This window comes from Ciconia boyciana, chromosome 4 (genome assembly GCF_034638445.1).
Source record: "Ciconia boyciana chromosome 4, ASM3463844v1, whole genome shotgun sequence".
Lineage (NCBI taxonomy): Eukaryota > Metazoa > Chordata > Aves > Ciconiiformes > Ciconiidae > Ciconia > Ciconia boyciana.
The window spans coordinates 56,587,990-56,612,376 of record NC_132937.1 but is presented as its reverse complement, the minus strand read 5'-3'; the positions used below and the strand labels follow the sequence as shown (position 1 = coordinate 56,612,376).

The 24,387-nt window shown below is 37.9% G+C and overlaps 1 protein-coding gene across 1 annotated transcript; it reads left to right on the top strand.

Annotated features, from left to right (window-relative positions):
* The first annotated feature begins 1,769 nt into the window (after window positions 1-1,769).
* On the top strand, window positions 1,770-19,689 carry ANXA1 (annexin A1). Its single transcript, XM_072860159.1, has 13 exons — window positions 1,770-1,920; window positions 5,346-5,424; window positions 7,673-7,766; window positions 8,566-8,660; window positions 10,324-10,437; window positions 11,048-11,138; window positions 12,149-12,228; window positions 13,172-13,228; window positions 14,609-14,702; window positions 15,325-15,420; window positions 16,491-16,549; window positions 17,609-17,731; window positions 19,110-19,689. Exons 2-13 carry the CDS (start codon window positions 5,359-5,361, stop codon window positions 19,167-19,169), a joined length of 1,029 nt encoding a protein of 342 aa, XP_072716260.1. The 5' UTR covers window positions 1,770-1,920; window positions 5,346-5,358; the 3' UTR covers window positions 19,170-19,689.
* Window positions 19,690-24,387: the final 4,698 nt, after the last annotated feature.

Genomic DNA, 24,387 nt, shown 5'->3' with positions numbered 1-24,387 from the left:
TGAAAAACGACTGGTAGTGTCGTACTGACATGGAGAAGGGCAGGAGGGCAGGAGTAATCTGAACTTCACGCATCATAATTAAATAAACAAAACCACATACAGCTTGCTCACAGTATTGCTGTCAGCTGGTAGGCCCCTTCAATTATTCAGCTTACTGAAAATATATGAAATGCCTTTGTCAAATAGCATGTGAAATATGCAGGGAAAAAGGAAAGAACGATGTGCAGGGGAAAATTGTTGCCAGAGAGCTAGGGGAGCTGGGGGCTCCCTGGGGGCCAGGATTGGGGGGGGGGGTCCCCATAGGTGTTGGCAAGGCAGGGCCTGGTAGCTCCTTCTGTCCCACCACCCCAGCCAGGAGAAGGACAGCTGGGGGGCACTGGGGGCAGCCCCAGGCATCGGGCACCTTCCTGGGGATGGAGATGGGGATGGGATGGGACAGGACAACAGCCCACAGGTTGGGCCCAGCCCAGGTGCCACAGCCAGTCCCAGCCCAGCTGCAAGACCAAGTTCCGGGGCTACAGCTGAAGGCAGGTCACAGGGCTGGGGTAGCCTGGCCACCGCTTCCCACAGCACTACTGGGGACTCTTCCCTTGGCCCAGTGGGATGGGGACCTCCCTGGCTGTGCTGATCCTGAGCTGACCCCCAGCACCCACAGCCAAACCCTGTTGTGGGGGACACATTTAGGACACATTAGCTATTTGAAACAGAGAAAGGCGTAAGCAGTGCTGGATTGTGTATGCGATGATGTGCTACATTTGAGGAACTTGTGAGTGTCCCCTCTAATGCTACCCAGCAGTCTGTTCCCCTTCCTCCTCATTTTATTAATTGCTACACCTGTGTTTCAAGGGCAGACTGCATTTCATGTATGTTCATGAGAGGCAGATCAGCCATACTTCCTCATTCTGGAGGTACCAGTGTGTTGCAGCAGATCCAGGTCAGCAAAAAGCAGGAGTACAGCCAGCTCGGAGGCCAATCTGCTAATTGCAAATGCTGCTGGTTCAGGAAATGGTATTCTTCAGTGAGCATCACTTTCCAGCCCAATCTGAGATGTTAGAGATATGCCACGTGGTGCTGTGCCGGACGTGCTCCTGAAAATGTGTTTGGCTGGCTTGGTGAGGAAGTGCTTGCAGAAAACCGCTTCTAGCAGGCTGGCGAAATCCCTTATCTTGTGTAAACCACTCTCACTTTGAACTTAAGAGTTTAATTTGAATGTTTCAATCTCTTTCTAATTATGTAGGTGCCAGTTATTGCCCTTCAATTAAGCCTGCTGGTTTCCAGGTGTTTCCTTTAAAAAAAAAAAAAGAACAAAAAAAAAAAATATAGGGTATCGATATTAAGTTTTAGATATGCCTTATTCCTGGACCATTTCTGCCATGGGTTCACATGCAGAAGAAGCAGAGCTAATAGCCACCAGTGCTCAGTGAAACGTGGAAGCCTTATCAACTCTTCTCTGCTCTTTTTTCTCTCAAAGTTTCACTGAACAAAGATATATCTTAATATATTCACTTTGAAGTAGTGTAGTATCAAACATGTAAAAATGTGAATGGAGTAACTCAGGTTTAGTTTTTTAACATTTTAAGCTTACCATCCCAAAAGATTTATGGCAATTTACTACAGTGAGTGATGTGGTCACAGCAGGGGAGGACAGCTATCAAGGCATGCTCATTCGTTGTCTTTTCCCTTTTGAAATGTGCCCCTCCTTTCTCCAGCACATAGTTTTGCAATGACTTTTTTTGTGTGGTTCTGTGTTTTGGACAGTACCCAGATTTAGCTGCTGCAAAGAGCAGCCGTTTCTGGGGCTGTGCAAACAAGCTGGTTGCTAGGTGGGGTCTCCCGCGCAGTGCTATAAAAGCATCGGAGCCTTCTGCTCTCTTACTCCTGACTGTGCCACGCTGAAAAGTAGTATTTGTGAGGAAGAAGGTAAGTTTTCATAATTCTTTGCTGCTCTCTGTAGACCCGACAAACTTTAAGAATTGTACGCTAAATTTGTCAAGTGACCTGGCGCAATTTTCTGTGGGTTGGATTTGCTGGCATGGGAAAAGATGGGTGTGGGCAGGAGAAATTCTTTCAGTTTTGAAACATTTCATGTACACGGAAGGGCTTGGACAATTACTGCTTTTATTTAATGCATGTAAGGAATCGAGGAAAAAAAAGCTTAAAAGATTAAAAGCGAACTTATTTGGAGTTGACTGTTTCCTATGCTTTCTCGTTGCCTTTGTAGTAGGCTGCTGTAGAAACCTGCAGTAAAACTGGAGTTGCTGGAAAACTTTGTGCTTTGTATGGAAACTTAAAAAAAGAAACAGCTGTTGTTACTTTAACAACAGTTTGCTGCTTTGGGACTGTAGAGGGGTCTCTGCTCATGAAAGTGATGAAAAAGAGGCAAAGCAATCTTTTAGAAACATCAGAGCAAAACCCTGGTTTTGTGACTAAGAACTTAGGCAAAGCCACATAAGTAAGGGCTGTATCATCTGGGGCTTGTTCTGCTAAAACTTTCCACTGAATTTTCCAAGGATGAGATTGTTTTTCTCTCTGATGTTTTCATTCGTATTCAGTAGACTTTCCCACTGTAAAATAAATTATTGTGTTAGATCTACTGCCTGTTCTTCTGGTAGGGCACAATGACCTTAATTTACATTAAGATGTAAATAGCAACTTGTAACTAGCATTGTACAGTAACCAGAGATGATATATCTGATACAGTTCAAGGCATGGTTAAATAAGCATGGAGAAATGTTGTCAATGGTATAATGTATACATATAATGTATACATTATACACAGACTATAATGTAGAAGTCTAGTTTGTGTGTTTAAATATTTTCAATAAATATTGAGTATTTTCTCAAAACATTTAAAAATTTGCATAAGTTCAGTTCAAGGATGCTTCTTTTGGAGACTGGGAGTCAGACAGAAAGCAACATTGCAGTAATTCTTGTGAAGCAACAGTTAGGGCTTCCAGTCGGGATCTCTGATTTTTCATTCCAGTTGCACTGTTGATCATTCCAATTGGGAATGATAAAATGCATAAAAATCACAATATTTTTCAAACTCAGAAATTTCAAGTTCTTGATGTTCTTTCCTTTTAAATGGAATGCCTACACATTCCAGTTTGGGAAGTGGGATACATGGCCTGGACAATATTTTTATTAAACAGGATAACTCTCAAATAGGTATTTGGTATAGAGTAACCAGAAGGAAGTGTCACACTTTTCTATGGTACTTTCTGTTTGCACCACTCTGTAGGTACATATATTTTTTCATCTCCCTGTTCATGGACTTTGTCCTGAGCTCAAAAGTAAAGGAAAATATATGGCAGAAAGCCATCAGTTCTTCCAGTCCTTTTCATACTAACTTAAAATAATGTTTTGACTGAAGTTATCCCTCCTGGATCTAGGTATTGTTTACATGAGCTGTTTGCATTTCAGAGTGGCGTGAGTCAAAGCATTGGGAAAGACGTCTACTCTGTCAGGGGTCTGGCTGTCTTCCTAGATTCCAGTCTTTTTTTTTTCTTATTAGCCATAGTTTCTTATAAAGTAGGCAAACAGTTTTATATGTAAGGTGTTTTTTTAACTTTCTGAGCCAATTCAAGCAGAGTAAGGTCTTTAGCCCCTCTCAAGAGCCATTGGTTACTTTGACTTCTATTAAAATTACATTATTTGTTTACTAGATGGAAGTAAATGGATCTGCATGCCAAAGTGTCTTTATTTAAAAAGGAGGGAAAAAAAAGACTTAGTTTTTAAGGCACAGAACTCTTTTACTGTATCTCTAATTTAAGTTAAGATAGACATGAAGGTTTAGAGGCTTAATAAACCCAATTTAGTGTAGGCTAGCAGCCTTCTGCTTTAGTCACCCCTGAGAGCAGCAACACCTCTAGAGCTGGGTGTGAGGAGTCTGGGTGGGGACAGGCAGAAGTAATGGAGATGTTAGCAGTTCTCCCTGGAGCCAGCTCTACCAGCTTGATTCCTGAGAAGTGTTACTTTACCAACCAAAATGCAGTTTTGGTCCCGCCTCTTCTCAGATCTGGTGCTGCGAAACTGAATCTTGTTTCTTAGTTTTAAACGATTATACACTCTGTGAATCTATTAGTCGACAGACATATCTGTACATGTCACTATTGGTGACTCAGTTCACGTACTATGGAGACTTTAGAATGTTTTCATCCTGCTGCATATGGCCTTTATGTGTGCTGTCATAAAATGCAGCAGAACCTTACATACCATAGTACTTCATCTGGCCTCATATACTTGTCTGTCAATAAAAGAAGGGTACAGGAGTCACTATAACAGCTCGATAAAATGCCTTTTTTAATAGCAACATAAGCTTTTCTGATCCTTAAACGTGCATAAAAGTTGATCCTTACAACTTACATAATATTCTGACCACTATTTATCCATATAGATGGTATATGAGACCTACTCTAAGTAACATATAAATACAGATTTGGAGTTGGTTTCAGTTTTTCTAGCAGCAAAGGCAGAGCTGAATCTTGTGCCCTCAGGGCTGAGGGAAGGGCACAAAAGCAAGTTTTCTGAGGAAGAGGGAGTGTGAGTTGGCTCCTGCCTTGGAGAAGGGAGGGAAGGGTGGAGCTGGGCTGGAGGACTAGAGGAGGGCTGTGGGAGGTAGCTGCCTCTTTGTTGGCAGCTGGATGTGGAAGTAAGTTTTACAGTTTGTTATGAGGGAAAGAATCAGCTGGGCTGCAGCTACACTGGTGTGTGTCGCTTTAAATGACTGCTTTTTGCCCTTCCTATGGGACACAGGACATAGGTAAGGCAAGTGTGTTTGCAGCATAAGCAACATCATTTTTTATACTCGTGTATATGATCTACCTTATATCATCTGTACCCCAAGATCATGAAAAGCATCTTGTCTCTTCACACTAGATTCAAAGATACTCCAGTTTACCCAGCAACATTATCTTTAGTTTATTGTTTATATGTATGCTTTAAAACCAAGCCTCCCTTAGAGTTTGCTATGGAAGTGTGTTTTGAAAAAAAAATATCTATTTTGAGCAGATCAAAAATACTTTATTTGATAAAACATTAATTTCTGCTCTTTGTTCCCTCACTGTTTCTATTAGCAAACAGAATATTCCTCACTTCAAAGTTGTTATGAAGTAACCTATTCATTATTTTTGGGTGCTCAATGTCAAATCACTTCACCATTGGTCTTTTTTCCCATTCTGCATGGTATCTTATGGAAAAGCTGGGAAGCCAGCTTTCTGGGAAACCAGTGGGAAACCCGCTGGGAAAACAGTGGGAAACCTTGAGTTGCACTGATGCTGAAAAAGATGAAAAATGGTTTGTAACTTGATGAAAAATGGTTTGTAACTTGATGCATCTTTTCCCAGAAACTCTGTCAACATGGCTATGGTATCAGAATTTCTGAAACAGGCATGGTTCATGGAAAATCAGGAGCAGGAATGTATTGTAAGTATTATCACCTTTTGAGAGCATCACGCTTATTTCCAAGTACTTTTAGAAGTGATTTAAAGGCATAGGCCACCAAACGCCTTTCATATACTCAAAGGGAGGAAAACCAATGGCAAAACTCCAGATGATTAGAACTAGAACCCAATTTTATTGCAGCATATAATCTAATATAATGTAATAACCTATCAAGTCTTCTATCAGATGAAAAATTACTCTTATTTGCACATACCAGCCTAGTTATCAATTCCTAGGCAGAACTAGTTACTGTAATGAAATTGTAATTTCCAGTGGCCAATCACTGATTCACTCAAGCTGTCCTCTTTAAAGTAGTAATCTGATGCACAGGTGTGTGAATGTGTAAGAACATGTTCAGATGGCGTACATGAGAAAACCAGGGACTCTTAGGCTGAGGTACGGGAAGTCATGAGTTAGAGCCCAGGAATGTAAAGGAGGAACTAAACTAGTTCCTAGTATACTAGTATACTAGTTCCTAGTTTTGGAACTAGTATATGTCCTAGTTTTCATATCATATGTTGTGCTTATGGTGGAAAGAGTCACAATATGTAATAAAACTTCTCAGATGATCAGTAATGGTACTGATTAGAAGGGAGGCTTATGGTAGTGAGAAGTCAAGAGTTAATGCACTAGGATGATGTGGAGAGTCTTTGTGATAATGAAGTTGATTAAGATACTGAAATGGCTGTCAGCAAAGGTAAAGCTGCACACTGCGAAGTCACAGGAGATCCTGAAAGAACTTTCATCTTAAAAAATTGAACACAGAGGGGAAATTTCAGTAAATAAATTGTCTGCTCTAGACGTTTGTGGATTTTGTAACTTTGACTCCACAACATTTTGTGCATAAACATTTGGCTCCACCATCCCATCCCCCTTGCACCCCCAGGGTCCTGAGTCATTCTGGTTGTGTTGGCTAAAGGCAGTTTTTTATTGCTAGTAGATAAGTTTGTCATGGAAAGCAGTAGACAAAGTCTAACTTAGTGTGCCTGGGAAACAAGCAGCAAACCAGTTCCATTCCTCTATTGGCTTATCACGCAAGTCACAGAGATTTTTTCAAATGTATGCAAGACACTGCTGTAAGTATGCCGTCCCTCTGCTCTCATACAACTCCTAGTGATATAATTGTGTAGGGAGTTGAATATTTAATTATCAGACGTTAGAAGTGTACAAAATTCAATACAGAATGCTGTATGTAAAACAAGTACTCATAAGACCTTGCCATTTGTCTTGTGCTATTTAACTTTAGTGGCAAAGGATTTAAAAAAATTAAAACAGTGAGTTGTTGAAACAGGACGAAGAGTACAGATGATTCTGAAAAAGTTTGGCTAAACTACTGGATTTTTTAAAATAAAAAATCTCACCATATCTCATACCAAGGGGAATTTTATGTAAATATTTCATCCAAGAATCTTGGGGCATTTTATAGCTTCTGTAAAAGACGGTGATGAGTATGGCATCGGTTAGGTAGTGTTGTTGGGTTATAGACCCTACCAGTACCTTGGTTTGTCGTGTTGCTGACTTAGAGCAAGCCACATAATGTGTCACATAGTTGAATTCGTCATCCCTAGTTATTCCCAGAGCACTTTAGATATTGACTAGGGAGTGCCCATCTAGGAGTGAATTCACCAAAGGCAGCCAGTAGATAATGTCTGTGAAGGAACTGTGGCTTACGTCTCAAGTTTCAAAGAAGCTGGGTAACAGTTCTGCACTTCCTTGTACGATTAGACTTGAAATCTTCTCCAAGATCTTACATGCAAGAAGTGCTTGTAGCCTTAGCTATGAGTCAGCTGAGAAGTCAGTTAATGTGATGCACAGTCAATTTGCATAAGATTGCAAGGAAATAAGTAGCACTTTAGTGGCAGTGCTTGTAGGATTTAATTGTGGTTTTAGAGCCTTTAAAATTTGGACATAATTGCCTAATGTAACGGTTAAGAAGTGTTTTCCCGTGGAATCCAACTTACTGTGAGAAATACGTCTCCAGGTGCCTAAAACAAGATATGAAATACTTTCTGTTTAATATAAGAGGTGTGAAAGGAATAGATCCAATGCATATCCATTACTGAGTCTGTTAAGTTCTCTGTAGTTACAAAATTGAGTATGTTCCTTGATAGTCCTATAATAGGCAATCCCAAATACATGGTTATTTAGGCATCTAAAACTGCTTCTTTGTAAAAATATTATTTGGAATGAACAATTATTATTTTTCTAATTTTTGTTTTTTCCTCTGCAGAAAAGTTCAAAAGGTAGCCCTGGAGTACAGTCATACCCTAACTTCAATCCATCAGCTGATGTTGTTGCTTTGGACAAAGCTATTACTGTAAAGGGTAAGAGGAGTAAATATTTAACCTGCTACATTAGGTCTCCCCCTTAGGAAATTTTGAGAATAGTACTGAATAAAATATCAGAGTGAAAGGCAATGGCAAGCAGGAGAGACGCCTCTGCTTTTAAAAGCTTGGCTATACATTAAATTATGCCACTTGGTAACGAATCTCAACTCTTTGATATCCTGATGTTGTATTACAATTTCAGACCTTAGTACTACATTAAAGTTCTTGAATATGTTGAAGGAAGGATTGTAAAAATTTAATTTCTAGAGAATCAAAAAATATTATAACATACTATACTAATATTTTTTTATTTGATTTCCATAAAATCCCTGCAAAAGGCAGTGAATATGCTGATAATGTAGTGTATGCTTCTGTTGTGCTTCTCTCTTCTAATGAAATTCATATTTGGCACTTTGCCTGTACTTTGAAACCTTTTTCAATGTGACTTACTGACATTAAATGAGTATGTCATGTAATTCTTTTTTTTTTTTTTAGTTATTCTGTAGTGTAAGTTCTGTACTCAGAACACTTTAAGACTTTCTGTATGAAATTGTAGAAACATAGGTTTCTGTATTCTGTGGTAATCTATTTATTTGGTTTCTTCACTACATCACTAATTGTAAGTCAGTAGATGATTACAGTTTTTCCTTTGGTTAAACTTCAGTGTGTCAAGAAATCAAAATATGAAATAGAGAAAATAATAAAATGTAAAAATTATTATTTGGCTAAATGACGCACTGGAGACCACTGTAATATTTCCAATATATTAGACATGTTGTTGTTTGGTGTCTTGTAGGTGTGGATGAAGCTACCATCATTGACATCTTGACTAAAAGAACAAATGCTCAGCGTCAGCAGATCAAAGCTGCCTATCAGCAGGCTAAAGGAAAGGTAAAGTATATTCAAGCCAAGCTTAAAATTACACCCAGAATATCAATGTTGCTCCTGGCTCAGATAGTACATATAGCTTTAGCTTCATAGAACAAAAAGTTACAGTTTTCTGCCTTCTGTAGTTTGTGAAAACCATGACAGAATGATAATAACCTGCAACTATATTGCCAGGGCTGAACCTTTGAATATGCCGGCCACTATTTTGAAATAAAAAGAAAAATTTTGAAGTTCTGACTTTCCAGCTTTTTGAATGCCCTAAAGATCCTTTAAATCACTAAATCACTGGGAATGCAGAGACTTCACTACCACCTGGGAGACAGTCTTCTGAGAGAAAGGGAGAGATGGAGAAAGTGACTTAGAGGCATCTCTCTGAATATTTAAGTCCAGATAGAATGCTAAATAGAATAGGAAAGTTGTAGGACCATAACACTGTTCCACAAGTATACCAACACTGGTATGGGGATGGATGTACAGGGGGCAGTGTTCTTGTACCTCTGAGTGGTAAAACTGCTAGTCCCTGGAACTGAGAAGCTTGGAAATTACTGCACGTTTCTGGAAAAGGTTTTAATTGCTCTTACTTTTCTTGATAACAAATTTTCTCCAGTTGAACCTGTAAGTCTAAATTGAAATTATGATTGCACAGGTAGCATACCAGAGTTAGTGAGTGTTTGCTCCTTGGCAAGTGATTCCTTTAAGTTTTTTGCTTTGTAACTCTAAGTGTAACTTTTAAGTTCCAACTTAGAAAATAAGTCTAATATCTCATTTTAGCCTAGATTTCCTGTTTCTTTTCAGGAAACCTCACTTGTGGTTTTCACAGTCCTCTCCCCACTCAGAGGAAGCTTCAGTCTTGTAATTATATTTTTTAAGGACCTAAATTAAAATATAACTTGAAAGACAAAGGGAGACTAATGCTGTTAGATTATTAGATACCCTGGTTCCTGGCACACCATCAAAAGCAGAACAGAACTAACTACGGACATAGTGTTTGCTTCCGAAATAATCTTGTTGGTTTAGATATCCTGACAAAGCAGGTTGACCTTCTCACTCTTACAGCCACAGCCTTGACAAATACTTGGTGGAGAATAGGGCTGTAACTTTTAATGTAACAAAATAGAGTACTGAGCATTTGCAGACAGGAGGCAGAATAAAACAGATTTTTTTTTTCACTTAAATTTAGGTCAAATTAGAATATAGCGCAAATTATAACTTCAGGACTTGCAGTTTTGTGTACGGCGATATTACAGTATGTCCATGGTTTCCATGCCAAATTCTGTATCGTTTATGCAATAAATGGATGAATTAAAATGCTATCCAGATAAGCAAATCTTAACAGCAATATAGTATTACCTTCTCTTAAAAAAAGCAGTCTGTTTTGAGTCTTCTTCTGATACTGTAAATGGGTGAATATGGCTGAATTGCAATGTGTGAAAGCACTCCTGAATACTTACTGAAAAACCCTGACACTTTGATTAACATAAAGGTGACAAATTAATAATTTCAAGTAAGGCTTCATAATTCTTTCTAGTAGCTAAAGAAATGATGTAGACTAAGATTCAGACTTAGAGATTAGAGAGAGAGTTTAGACTTAATTTTTGGGCTGAAGCTGAACAGCAGATTTTTACCATTCACTAGCTTAGTGTGGTTCTTATTCTTCCTGTCACAGAGTCTGGAAGAAGCCTTGAAAAAAGTTCTAAAAAGCCACCTGGAAGATGTTGTTGTGGCTTTGCTCAAAACTCCAGCTCAGTTTGACGCTGAAGAATTAAGAGCCTCTATGAAGGTAAGGCAAAAGCTTCTGAGAAAAACTTTCCTAAAGAGCATAAATAATTATCAGGGTCTGTAAGTGACACTGGTCTTGGATTTCAAAGCTTGTGTACTGTCTTCATTTTAACCCCATTTTGCAAAATTAATCTGTACTGGTAATCCAGTTTCTGAGAACAAGACCCAGCAATCTCTGCTGAATTTAAGGGTTGGAGGAGATGACTGGGTGCAAATGGCATTCTTTTGTGAGAAAGAACTCCTTCTGCCTTCTGAAAACTGGTTGCTGATGTAGTGGTAGAAAGACATACTGTTTGCATACATGATTACATAAGAGAAAACAAAAAGGGAAGGGGGTATTTTTCTTCATAAATTTTATATTCCTGTCTTTTATGTGCGCTGCTTGGTCCCTTTAGCATGTCTTTTGGGTATCAGTGATACTAGATGTGATAAAAATTAATTCCAAAAGAGCTGAAATAACTATATTGTATGGAAGCACAAAGTTCTTCAATTTTCTTGTTCCACATGGGCCTTCAAAGCCAAGTCCGTGATTTTCTTCTTATTTCTGGTCTTCTAAATTGTAAGTTTATTGTATCAAATAACATTTCTAAAATTTCAACCATTTTTATCAGGGACTTGGAACTGATGAAGATACCTTAATCGAGATTCTGGCCTCAAGAAACAACAGAGAGATCAAAGAAGCCAGCAGATACTACAAAGAAGGTAATTCAGAGCAAGAAAGAAGTATTAATGGTATAACTCTACAGCAGACACACTACAGTCACAGCTCCACTTCTCAATATGAGAAGCTGAGATGACACTGTAGGAGGCAAGTGAACCTTCACATAAGATTGAAAGAGTTGCAGGGGAGGGAGGTCATACTGACTTTTTCTGACCTATGTAGATCCCAATACAGAAATAAAAGGCACACCATCATCCCAGAACTGCAGATGTCTCATGGAATGGGCCATGCATTTAGATGCTTTCTAGGATGCAAGCAAAACCCAGCTGCTTTTCTTCTATTGTAACCAAGCCTCGGCTGACCCCTTAAGATCTCACTAGGCTTGAAAAAAAAGCTTATTAAGTTAGCAACACAGATAACATTAGCAGTAGGAGCAATCAGTGAACTAAAGGGGGATGATCTTTGAAGAGATAACTAAAACGTAATGTGGTATCTCTCATATATGTAACGTTTCCTGCAGTCAGTCAGTGTTGTCTAATTAAATTATGTTTTCTGAGATTATGGGCTAACTTTTACAAGAGATTTACATCCAAATAGTCTCAGTTAGAAGCCCAAATTAATAGTTTGATTTTTCAGAAGAGTTTTTGTGATTGAGTTCAGTGCTGATAAGAACAACCAGAAATAAGAATGAAAGACAAATGGCTCAGAAACAGCTTCAGGCTTTTTTTTGTAGTTCACAAGCAAGAACCCAAGACAATGCTACCCACAAGACCTTAGAGAAGGACTTTTTCAGCAGATTTTGGGTTTAGCCTCCAATTTCACAGCACATCTCAGGGATTAGAGGACATGTTACAAATGTACCCCTTCTCTCAAAGCTAAGTGAGAGAAAGTAAGAAAACTGCATTTCCAGTGGGCATATTTAAGTGGGAAATTAAGTAAAGGCTGAAAAATCATAGAATGGTTTGGGTCGGAAGGGACCTTTAAAGATCATCTAGTCAACCTAACTGATAACTTTAAAACAAACTATGAATTATTTTTCTTTCGATTTCAGTGCTGAAGAGAGATCTGACACAAGACATTATCTCTGACACATCTGGAGACTTTCAGAAGGCTTTGGTTGCTCTAGCCAAGGTATGCTGTGCTTAAGCATTTTGAGTGACATTACCCGTTAGAAAAAATTAATGTTGTCAAGACTGTTTTAGAGCAAGGCATACAATAAATAAGGATTTAGATAATATTTATTTTCTTGCATTATTTTTTATTTACATATCTTAGACCATATGAAATTGTTCTTAAACAAGCTATAATGAGATTTTATCTCAAATGCATTTTAAAAAACAGTGATATTTATTATTGTTTATCAGTTATGCTTTTAAGACTTTTTTGTGATAACTGTAAGCACTTGAAAAAACAACAGGAATAATATCATGTCAATTGACTAGAAATAGAAAAAGAAGAAATGCTTACAATTAGAGAAATAAACCTTTTGTCTTGCTGTTAAGATATATTTCTAGTAGTTAGATAATGGGAGAGGGACAGGGAACTAACAAATCGACAAAGTATTTTGTGAATTTATGTTCAAAAGCAGATGAGTTTGAACGCTGGAGCTGCCCAATAAAAAGACCCTTTTAAAATGCATAAATATTTGATTCCATGATTGTTCAGAACATATATATGAAGTTTGTACATGCATGTGGGATTATTTTTTGATACGTCTGTGTGCATCATTTTGATTTTCAGTTTTTGGTTTCAAACTAACTTGAAAGAAGTCTATTGAATGGTCATTAGGGACCAGATCACAGCTTCCAACCCTCTAACTTCACATTAAGAAACAATACTTCCTGTGGATTTTAATGTAGGACTTCAGAAATGAGTTGCTGATGGCCTTAGAAATGTGAACTCTGACTGATTAACAAATACAATAGCTTTATTCACAGAATGATTGACATAACAGTATCTATCTGCAGTTATGTATAAAGTTATGTATGAGAATGGTAGGGCAGAATTCTAAAATGCTGAGTTTTGGTCAACTGTATGATTCTGAGTACCAATGAACTTTTATTTATTTATGTAGGCTGACCGATGTGAAGATTCTCATGTGAATGATGAGCTTGCTGACAGTGATGCCAGGGTAAGATCGTACTTGGCACTCTGCAGAGCTTCTTCATCTGACTTACTTGAGATTACAAACTCTGGCTGTTAATGTTCTACCTGAATCTTGTGCATTCCAGACCTAACAGAGATTTATATGTTATGTAGCAATTTTTTCTGAGGGGATACTATTTTTAAAAGTTCATGTAAGCTTCACTGTCTGAAGGAAATTAAATTTTCACCCTAATATCTAGCTTCAGAAACATTTCTCCAAGACCTCTTCTAGTTCATATAAAGCATGCAGACCATTTGAAGTAGAGGTCAACAATTGGAGAGATTAGACACAATCTTCCTTCTGTTTATAACACAGTTTTTGAATTGAGGGACAAGGGTGTGCTCAAGTATGTGCAGAACCAGCTGCCATACCTTGACCAGTGTGAACTCTGCAGTATGTTAGCTATAGCTATTGCTTTACAGTGATGAACCCTTCAAGATTATTGGGTAAACCTCACAGTAATTTTCTGAATAATTTTAAAATGAGCAACTGATCTTTCCCTTATTTCTTCCACCATTAGTGTGATTTTGTTAAAATCTTGGTAAACCTTAGCAGTCTTTCCTGAGTTTTCACCTATAAAATCTTAAATCACTGTTACAATTTAAAAGTAGATTGACTTTAAATTGAAATTTAAAAGATCCAACCAAGAAAAGGCCATTGAGCAATACTGCTTTTATTCCTGCTACATAAGGAGTTTAGTTTTGTCATCAGCCCTAGATAGGAAAGGTCAGTAAATTGATACTCTGTCTAAGCTCAAAAGTTCAATACTGTTTCTCTTGGTGCAGAGAGAGTGTTGTTAAATCTTCTTTGCTGCTGTTTGGAGGTCTTTAATTATTACTTCTAGAGAGGTTTGAGGACGTGAGGAAAATGAAGGTGATTGATTTGGTTCTTACTTCCATTAAAGTCACTCCTGGAAAGACAAGGAGTACTTGGTGCGTAGGCTGCTCCTTCACATTTGTCCAGTTAATATCAGAGATAATTTTGTTTGTCTGAAGAAAGCTTGCCAGTCCTAAGCTCCCATGCAGAATGTAAGCATATCATGATGTATGAAAAATATCTTCATTCAAGAATGTAATATACCCAGGACAGCTAGACGGTGATCGTAAAATGTCTGAAAATGTGTTTTGTAGCTGCATAGTGTTCTCTAGGTAGTATTATGACATAAGTGAAGTATGAAGTATTGCTTGATAAAGCTAGAGTTAGTTAGAGGTTGTGTAGAGTTTTGTTATGGGTTGTGTCAAGGGCCTGAGTTCATTACTGACAAGCAATGGCCTACTTTTGGCCGGTAGCCTCAGAAGTTCAGTATTTCTGTTTGAGTTTTACTATACTGATGTTAACTTTACTACTTTCTTTTCTTTATGACAGGCCTTGTATGAAGCGGGAGAGAAAAGGAAAGGAACAGATATTAATGTGTTTGTTACTGTTCTTACTGTAAGAAGCTACCCACATCTCCGAAGGGGTAGGTTGGATGAAAATTTGTGCTTCACAAAGGCCTGCTCAGAACATGGCCTGCTCAGAAACTCAGAGAAGATATAGATTATCAAGATGTGACTCTGACTGCTACAAAGGCCGTTGTAATTGGATACATGCTTGCTGACTAAGGGTGCAGTTGGGAGCTTAGATGTTCTTTTCGTACTAGTGATGAGCAATACATTTAGGTTGTTAACAAAATTATTACCATGAAGTCTCACATGACTAGAGATCACAAGGCCAAGGAATCAGTGTGGCAGGGGTTCTGAATGCTCCCCAATGTGGTCTTGCTCCTCAGCCAGTTTGCCCTGGGTATAGGGATATCACCTAATGTCAAAGGCTCCAGTGGAGTAATTGGACAGCCTCCATCCCTACCACTGGAAACACAAAACCTACCATCCTAACAAAGTCCCATTCCTTATGCTGACTCCACCAGTCCATGCAGTAACACTGCTCTTTACACTGTGCTGGCTGAAGAAAATGAGAAAGATGGCCTACAACCAGTCATCTGTGTGCACTGCTGCAGCAGTGAGGGCAGAATAAGGCAGAGGCAATGCAGGGAGAATGCTGCATTTTCATCACTATTCACTGAGTGTTCTTCCCTTATTTAGTCTTTCAGAAGTACACCAAATACAGCAAGCATGACATGAACAAGGTACTGGATTTGGAGCTGAAAGGTGATATTGAGAACTGCCTGACTGCCCTTGGTAAGTAGTTCTGCAGATTGTAACCTAGTATGTATACTGACCATATAAAAACCTACTTTTTACTACCGTCATACATGCTCTGATAGGAGGCCATTCTGGGCTTACCCTGCTTCATTGAGAAACTTGCTATATAATACTTTGGAAAATCTAGTCTGAACATAGTCATTTAATTGAGTTATTTAAAGTCAGTTAAAGTTGATGAATGAGTAGAAATACCTCCCCTGATATGTAGAAAGATCTTTTAAGGAGAACAAATGTGTCATCAACATAGAAAGATCTTTACAGGAAGTCAATATGTCAAAAAGACCTGTCAGAACAGGCACAATATGTATCAAAAATCCAATAGTTTTGAACCTGTCTTCAAAAAAACAAAACCAAACCCACTCTTCTCTAAATTTTGTTTTTCAAAGACGTTCATAATATGTGATTATTAAAAATATAACAAATTGCCTTCTGTGGTTTTGTTAAAGAAAATATTCTTATAAGGTTTGTGTTAAAGGTGTATATTAAGACCCTTAATATTACTGTTCCTCATGAACAGTAAGGTGAGGCAGTGACTCACTTAAATCACACTTATCAGTGGACCAGGGATGGAATCAGAAGCCAGACACCCATCTTGTTCTCAGCTTTTGTATTACAATCAAGTGTACTTTGGATAAAAGAATGAGTCCCATCAGATCCCTCTTAATATCAGAAGTGGAGGGCAAGTACTTAGTATAACTTGGTTTACAAAACATCAGATCATAACCTCGAGCTCTGTTGTAGAAGACACAAATGCTTTCACATTTTTCTTCTTGGGAACTGCAACATCTTTCTTAATTTTGTGGCAGTAAACTGGGGAGCACAATCTTGTAACTACTCTCCCCTGACTGAATTGCTTTCTGAATAGATAGAGGAAAGGAGTTGCTATTTCTCCCATATTTTGAAGACAGGTAACAAAGAAGTAGCTAAATGGATATGCTGGTAGGAACACCGAGACTGCTTTTAAAGTGATTTCTTTCCAAACTTTTGCCTTTTGTTACTTGTTACATGTATAACAGATGTGACCTTATCTCATTGTTTTATTACAGTGAAGTGTGCCACGAGCAAGCCAGCTTTCTTTGCTGAAAAACTCCACTTGGCGATGAAGGTAACCTAAAGAAAGAACTTCTCTTTGTAAACATGGGGTGCTTTGTAAGCTGAAAAAGAACAAGCTAGCTAGAGCTCTCTAAGCCCTTTGTGTGATAAAAAAGAACTGCAGAAGGAAATTCAGTGTATTTCTCTCTCTCTTTCTGTTCTTTCCTTTGAAACCTCTGAGTGTCCTTCCATAGGAGGAGCTGTCTGTTTGCTATAGTGTGTTCAGGAACTCATCTGTCCATCCACGCATACATCTTTTACTCCAGACAGTGACAGAAAGCTAACTGGAACTTTTCTTATTTATGAAGCCACAAAAATATTAGGGGAAAGCAATTACAGATCTTGACAAGAACCTTAGAGAAGCCTAATCTTTAACAAGACATCCATGGTCCTTCTGGCAAATTTGGAACCTAAGTTGAGTGAGGCAACTGGAGGTCCTGAAACAGTCTAGTATGCAGGTATTTTCACAACTCCTATGACTTGGTTAGGAACAGTATGTGAAAAATTGAGTGAATCATTATGAAAATATAGTTCATTGCACTCTTAAAAAAATAATAAAAAAAGGTAGTGAAGTCTAGGTTGTGTCTGGTGTCTAGCAAGCACAATGAAGGACATGCCTCTTTTTAGGAAACAGCTAAAAGAAATATGTAAAAAGGAAATCCAGGGGTGGAGATAGCCTGTCAGAAGTGAATTGTGCTCATAGGCAACAGAACGGGGATATGAGATTACCTCCTCATGAGAGATATTAAAGGCATAGGATGTGGGCTCTGTATACCCACAAAGACATCTGATGGATTAACATGCGGAACCTTGATTTAAGATGTTTCAATAACATAAGTAGCCTCTTTTTCTTTTTTCCTTTTTCCCTTTTTTCCTTTTTTCTTTTTTTCTGTTTTCTTTTTTCTTTTTTTTCTGTTTTTTTTCCTTCTTTTTTCTTTTTTCTTCTTTTTTCTTTTTTCTTCTTTTTTCTTTTTTCTTCTTTTTTTCTTTTTTCTTCTTTCTTCTTTTTTCTTCTTTCTTCTTTTTTCTTCTTTCTTCTTTTTTCTTTTTTCTTCTTTTTTTCTTTTAACAGGGCTTTGGGACACGGCACAGAGAGCTCATCAGAATCATGGTTTCACGCCATGAAGTGGATATGAATGAGATCAAAGGCTATTACAAGAGGCTGTATGGCATCTCTCTCCGCCAAGCCATTATGGTAGGTTTTCTCTCACGTGCCATATGATACGCAAAAAATCCAAATGATTTTGGAAGTTAAGTAAGTGTTTGTTAACTCTTCTGCTCCTCAATCACCAGTTCATCTTGAGTAACTCATTGTAGCTGAGTAACTCATGTTCCCAGTAATTCACATGCTGATAAAACTAATTCATTTTCTGGGGCAATGCTTTTGCTACAGAAGCTATAGCAATTCGTTAGTAGTTATACATGTGTCAGGATATCATCTTACAGTAGAAGCCAAGAGTTGACTGGAGACTACAGTATCCCCAGGTTCCTGTGCTTGGGCAGACATAAGGTACATTGGCAGGAGAGTGGAGATGATTGCACTCACAGCTCTATGGGAGATATTTGATGCAACTGGCTATAGGTTGTTAACATTTGAAGTACTCCTCCAAATACCTTGTTAACTTGACATTTATTTGGCCTGCTTTCCAGGTGACTTAAGTAAAAATATCTTCTTAAAGGGGACAGACCATCCAATGTATTTTCCAAAAAATTTAAATGAGTGAGGGACTTGAAGAAAGCTAAACTTGCAAAACAGCTTTGTGGAGGCTAGCAGACACCACTAAAAAAAAAAAAAAAGTCTTGACTGGAGTAGAAACATACTCCCTATATGTATCAAAATGCATTTTTTATTTTTATTGGTGTCTGCTACTTTTTCAGTTAGGTACCAAAGATCACTGTTACTCTTCCGTCATGACTGTGTGTGATCTGTAATTTGGTGTGTAATTACATCACTTCATCGTGTTCCAAAGTGATGATTGCGTGCAAATGGCTTGAGGTTTATCTTGGCTACACTAAAAAATTAATACTTGTCTGCAAAGTAGATTGAAATTTGAAAAAACATGGCATGTAATAATTACAGTACATACCATTTTTTCCAAGCTGAATGAGTGATCCTATGGTGAATCAAATATCACTGTACTATTAGCCTGTGTTTGAGATAATCCCAGATACAATGTATATAGTATTTTAATATTAACGAACATTGGACATCACTGGTCAAAGAAGGCATTTTTGCTTTATCTAGAGAAGAAAAGCTTAAGCTCCTGGGTGGATAGAAATCTATGCTTCTCTTCTTTATTTATGCCATGAGACCTTCCAGGATTTTTATTGGCCCTGTCTACCTCTGCTCCACTCTGGGAATGCATGTGTTTATTTCTAGGTCATACGAATAACTTCAGTGAGGGTACTCAGTTCAAGCTCAGTCTGTGGCTAACACATATGTGTTATCAAGTGATTAATTTATTTAGGTGAAGGATTGATGTTTGGTACATGTATATTGAACACTTACTGAAATTTATTGCGCTTGAGACCACTATCCTAACAATTGTGTTTATTTGTCCTTAAACTGACAGGATGAACTCAAAGGAGATTATGAAAACATCCTGGTGGCTTTATGTGGAAGTGACAACTAAGTTTCATGTTCCTGCAATACACTCAAGCCCTGTTGCTGAAGGTCTTTATATTTGCCTCAGCTATCTATATAAAATACAGGCTTTGCACAGGGAGTTTTCTCTGGAATGGTACTTAGTCCATAAGTGTTATGTCGAAAACCTGTAACCTGGAATGTATTTTTTCAGTATCTTTATTCTGAAGTGGCATTAATATATCTTGTTGCCATTATTTATCCAAAGTCAAAGAATGCCCCCAAGTTTCTATTAACCTGATTAATCATGAAAAACTTAAAGTTTTCATTTATGCAAAGCAAATATACTTTAAAAAATAAAATTAACCCAATTGGAACTTTTTGTGTCCTTTGTTGCTTTTCTGCATTTAATTTCAGGTTGCCTGTCTATGGTGCATGAGAGAAATCAGTAAATAACTTCAATAATCAAAAAAGAATGTAGCAATGTCACACAGTATAAATGAGGCTATACCGTTCTGTTTCACTTCAGCTAAGGTTTATGTAAGCCAGACATAAGAAAAATAACTAAAGATAACTTATTAAAAAAATTTAACAATATAAAAAAGCTAATGATATCTCTGTCTTGTTCTTTTTCATTTAAATTCCAGAGTAAATAAACCTGTTACTTTTTGTACATAGGAAAAAAAGAAAAAGAAAAAAAAAAAGAAAAAACTCTTCATTACCCATGTAGGACTTTTATCTTTTCCTGATGAGTTGTGTAAATTTTTTATATTATTTCCAAAGTGAAAAAACCTACTATCACTACCTCTATTTTGGATAGAGTTCATGCTTGGCATTACTGTCCTGATTGTTCCAGATGCTATACAAATGAGCTATTATAGCCCTCAGGTGCACTGGTGGAGTTAAGCATTACTTGTTGGTTCTTCGTTACATGCAAACACTGCTGGTCTTTGTCATGATGGCCTCCAATTTTTCATTTGAACAACGGCATGCTAAACTATTGGGAAATTAAAGGTCATCTTGACTAATTTGTGTTAAACATTGCAAGCCCTCTTCACTTCATATCGGGATGGTCTAGGATAACAGAACTAGGTGTGTAGAAAAGGAGAAGTCTTATTCTAGAAGAAACATTGGCATTGCTAGAGCTGGAGAGAAAATTCCCATGTGCCTTCCACAGAGCCAAGTTTTGATCTACCTCAATGATTTTCCAAGATCTATGGTTCCCACCCTACCATAGTTTACTTTGTTGGTAATCCATATTGTCCTCATAGGATAAGTGGGAGAGATTCTGACCAAAGAAGTTTATGGGACATATACATGACAGTCATCAATTAAAACAGAAAAACAAACAAGCGGACATATGCACTGAGACCCTGTGCTGAGGGATCTGTTTGATCAAATGACAAGCTTCAGAGAAAACAAAACCAAATCACCTTGTATGCACCTAGCAAAAGATGCATTTTCTTAAGAGGCAGGTGTCAGGAGAATGCAATTCCCCAACACTTTAGTCCATACAATGATGAGTTGGAAAGGTTGATTGTGACAGTAAAAGTTGATTATAAGGAAAGTCTAACTTTACTGAATATGAAATGAAGATGGTATCTTGATTCTTTACCAGAACCCTCTTACTTCCTTTCTTACTAAGGAAAATGCATAGAAGGGAATGACTAGTTGCAGCTGTGGTTTCCTTTTTAATTTGTAGTGATAATCATATATGTTTTGGCTATATGCATGTAAATATATATACATAAATATATATGCATATAAAGCATATATGCTTTGTTAAGCTCTTTGGTATGGGTAACAACCTATTAAAAGTGAAGAAACTTCAGTGAATGGATTTTGAGATACTACCTGTGTTGCTGGCCAGACCCTTGGAGAAACAAAAAAACCCAGACCTAACCTGTACTTAGTGGCTGGGCCATAACTAGCTAACTTGTAGCCAGTAGATTATTAGGCCTAATGGTGAAACTCTTGTTTCAACATTTCAGTCATTGTGAAATTGAGAGGAGCTGTAGCTATGCAAAGAGAAGGAATCTGATTTAATCAGCACAGAAAAGAGTTGTTTTTAAAGAGGTATGTCCACCAGAGAAGCCAAAAGATGCAAAAAATCAATCAAAAAAAGCCATAGCAGGTTTTTAAAAATTACTTCCAATTAAAGCTGAAGGAATGATCGAAAATTTAAATTTGTTTGATGTGGTCTCTTTCTTTTCGGCTGAGTTCAAGAGGGAGTCAGCAGCAGCATGTTCTTCGCAAGAGCCCAGTCTAACTATTCAACTTCAAAATGTGAACAAGTGAGCACCTAGAATTTTCATTTGGAGTAGAGGAGGAGGTGGTAGGAAGTTAAACGTGTTATTAATAGGAAAATGCTTATCTGATTATGAGTTTTTCAGGACTGTGCAACAGAAGGAAATGGTTACTGTACATTGCTGCATTCTAAACAGCTCTCGTAATGTTAAGATATTTCACAATAATTTTATGTGTATCCTTGCTAGAGGCAAGGGTAGCTGCATTTTGAGTGTATTCTCTTTGTGTCTATTTCTACAAATGCAAATACTGCTTGTTTTGAAGAGGAAGGATTGGTGGAGGTCCGTGTAGTGGTGCATCAATGAGGAGTCACAGGTCTACTACCACTTCAAGCCAGCTAAATCCCCCGAGGCATTCACTTCTGTCTGAGAGGCCCACATTTCTGTACATTGAGGGTACTACTTCTACACACATTCAAAAAAACAGAAGTTTTTTTTAAAAAGAGTTCTGCTTATATGGTCATTTCACAAGTGTCTTCAATGTTATGATGTATTTATATGACTCCTTATTTCCATGGGAAATTTGCAGCCAACTATTATAGTCTGGAGACTTTTTCAAGTACTGCAAAAAATAGGGCATAGGTTAATAATTGTGGAACAGAGTGATTGCACCATCCATTTCACTGCCAGAAGGCTCCCCGATGGTCTGAGTGGAAAGGGAGGATATTTCTAAACTAAAAAAAAAAAGTGGTTTTCAGTTATAACACCTAAGTGGCAAGGTGGTTTCCTGGCATTAAGAAAGGGCAGTCCTTGTCCTAAAGAGCTATGCTGCACAGTCAAGGGGGGAGAGAGAACTAAATGGACCAGCACAAATAAGGCAGTGTTTTCTATGCAAATTAGTGTTTTCTATGCATCAACAGCGCAATATAAGTGAAGCTCTAAGTATAAGTGACTCTAGTCAGAATATTATTAAGAAAAGCTGGGTCACCATAGAAGACAAGTAAACAAAGGTCATTTGGATCTTATTTCCTCTTATCTTTCTGCTTATCAAAGGGCAAAATGTCACATAAAATCACTGCAAATGAGTTTCAGATGTAAGTCCCTAAGGACTCCAGTCAATAGCATGCTTCTCTCTCTGCTGAGGTTCAAGCATGGGATGAGTCCACAGATTTCTGTCAAGGAGGAATGTCTGCACATTTTCTGCAGCTGTTTTCCTAAACAATATTAGAGATTAGGCACCAGTACGAGGAAAAATAAGAGGGGGAAAATAAAAAGATATTTTCTAGTCTTTCTAAACTTGTCTCAAAACCAAACAAAACATTCACCCCACCGAAGCCAGACTGTAAAGAACCAGTTAGTACTCACTCAGGCTGTCTGGAGGAAGGCTTGCTTAGGCATAATCAGTGTGCTGGAATTTTCACCACTATTTTAGTGAAACACAATGTATGAATTTTATAATCCCTCTTCTGAGGTGGGAAAAGTAATTCATAACAGCCTACAAAAATAAAGAAGCCTTTAATCAAGTGGGAACAAGGGACGGAAGGAAAGTAGCCCATCATGTTTTGAAGACAGTCAGATGTGCTTTTTTTGGAAAGACTTCTTTTACAGTTGCAGTAGAGTAGGGCTTTTGCGTTCAGCTAAGACTTCTGAGGAATGGTAGCCCACCCACTTAATGGGGTATAGACACCCAGCCATTTAAAGTTTATGAAGGGGAGGTGAGGGATGAAATCAAGAGGAAAGGAAACGCCAGTAAACATGCTACAGAAAAGGCCATAGTGAAATTAATGAGAAGGCTTCCTTGCTTTCATGTAAGTTGGTGGGACCAAGGGGTCACAAAAAAAACAACAGGAGGATTGCAATGTGAATTTTTTTCATCATTGTACACTTGTAGCCTATAAGCAGGAAAGTACTGTGAGGACACAGCTTCAAAGCAACCCTGTAAATGAAAGACTCACCCTTCATCTTCAGTGATGCAAGACAGGAAAAGCTTTCCTAAGCGATGGTTATTTTTTTAGTCAGTTAGAAAGTATTGGAAAACCATTCCTTCAAACAGCACTAATTCTTTCACTACTGTTTGATAAAATGCAGTGGAAATGCTATATTTGTCAAATTTAGCTTATTATTACTTTCTGATCAGCCATCTCCTCCACCAGATGGACAGGTTCTCTCATTTCTCTTTCGCTGTGAATGCTCTTCTGGTCCTTTTGGCTTTGACGTGACAAAACAAATGATAAATTTTCAGGAAGCTAGAAAAAGGCATCGGGAGTTTCCGAACGGTGTTTCCAAAAATTTGAGCTCTGGTGCCACCTCGTGAGTAAGTTGAGAACAAGGACAAGGAAATGTGTTACAACAGAAATTCAGTCGCAAACAAGCAAAGATCTTGTTGGCACTGTTTTCCAGGCTGTCGAAATGATAAGAACTAAAACAGTTCAACTTATTACGGAAAACGGGCTTTTTTTTTTTTTTTTTTTTTTTTGGAGCTCTGGTTTCAAAAGGAAAGAGCAGGAGAAAAATGAACTAGGACTAGCTGATGTATTCTTAAGGGGAGATACAGAGAGGTTTCTCACAGCACTGTGACAGACAATCATAGAACATGAAAAAAAAATCCCGTAGTACCACCCCCCCCCAAAAGTATCAAATGTGTATGGGTGCTTACACAAAACCCTGCACTTGAAAGAGAGATTCACCCAAGCCGCAGCCTGTCTTTCTGTCTCTTGTGTGATACACAGGAGGCTCTGAGCAAAGGTGTTTATGACATTGTTATTCAGCAGATTTGAACAAATAAGGGTGAACTTCTGATAAATAGCATCACAGAAGGTGCTATGGCAAGGTGATACAGTTAATCAGCCCTGTGTGTTTACCAAGCATGAAGATAAAAAGACAACAATTTGATTTTGGAAATGAAGCGGTTTTTCCATCTCCATTCCGGAAGTGACCTGTGCAGAATGTTTTCAATTGCTTTTTGCATTTGTTATATGCTTCTTTTTGTTAAAATCATTGGATTTGGATCATTGGATCATT

Bases quoted from the DNA above. Each gene is read 5' to 3' on its own strand.
- ANXA1 (XM_072860159.1), top strand. From the start codon at position 5,359: ATGGCTATGGTATCAGAATTTCTGAAACAGGCATGGTTCATGGAAAAT. The intron at 5,425-7,672 runs GTAAGTATTATC...TTTCCTCTGCAG, and splicing joins ATCAGGAGCAGGAATGTATT to AAAAGTTCAAAAGGTAGCCC. The intron at 14,703-15,324 runs GTAGGTTGGATG...TCCCTTATTTAG, and splicing joins CTACCCACATCTCCGAAGGG to TCTTTCAGAAGTACACCAAA.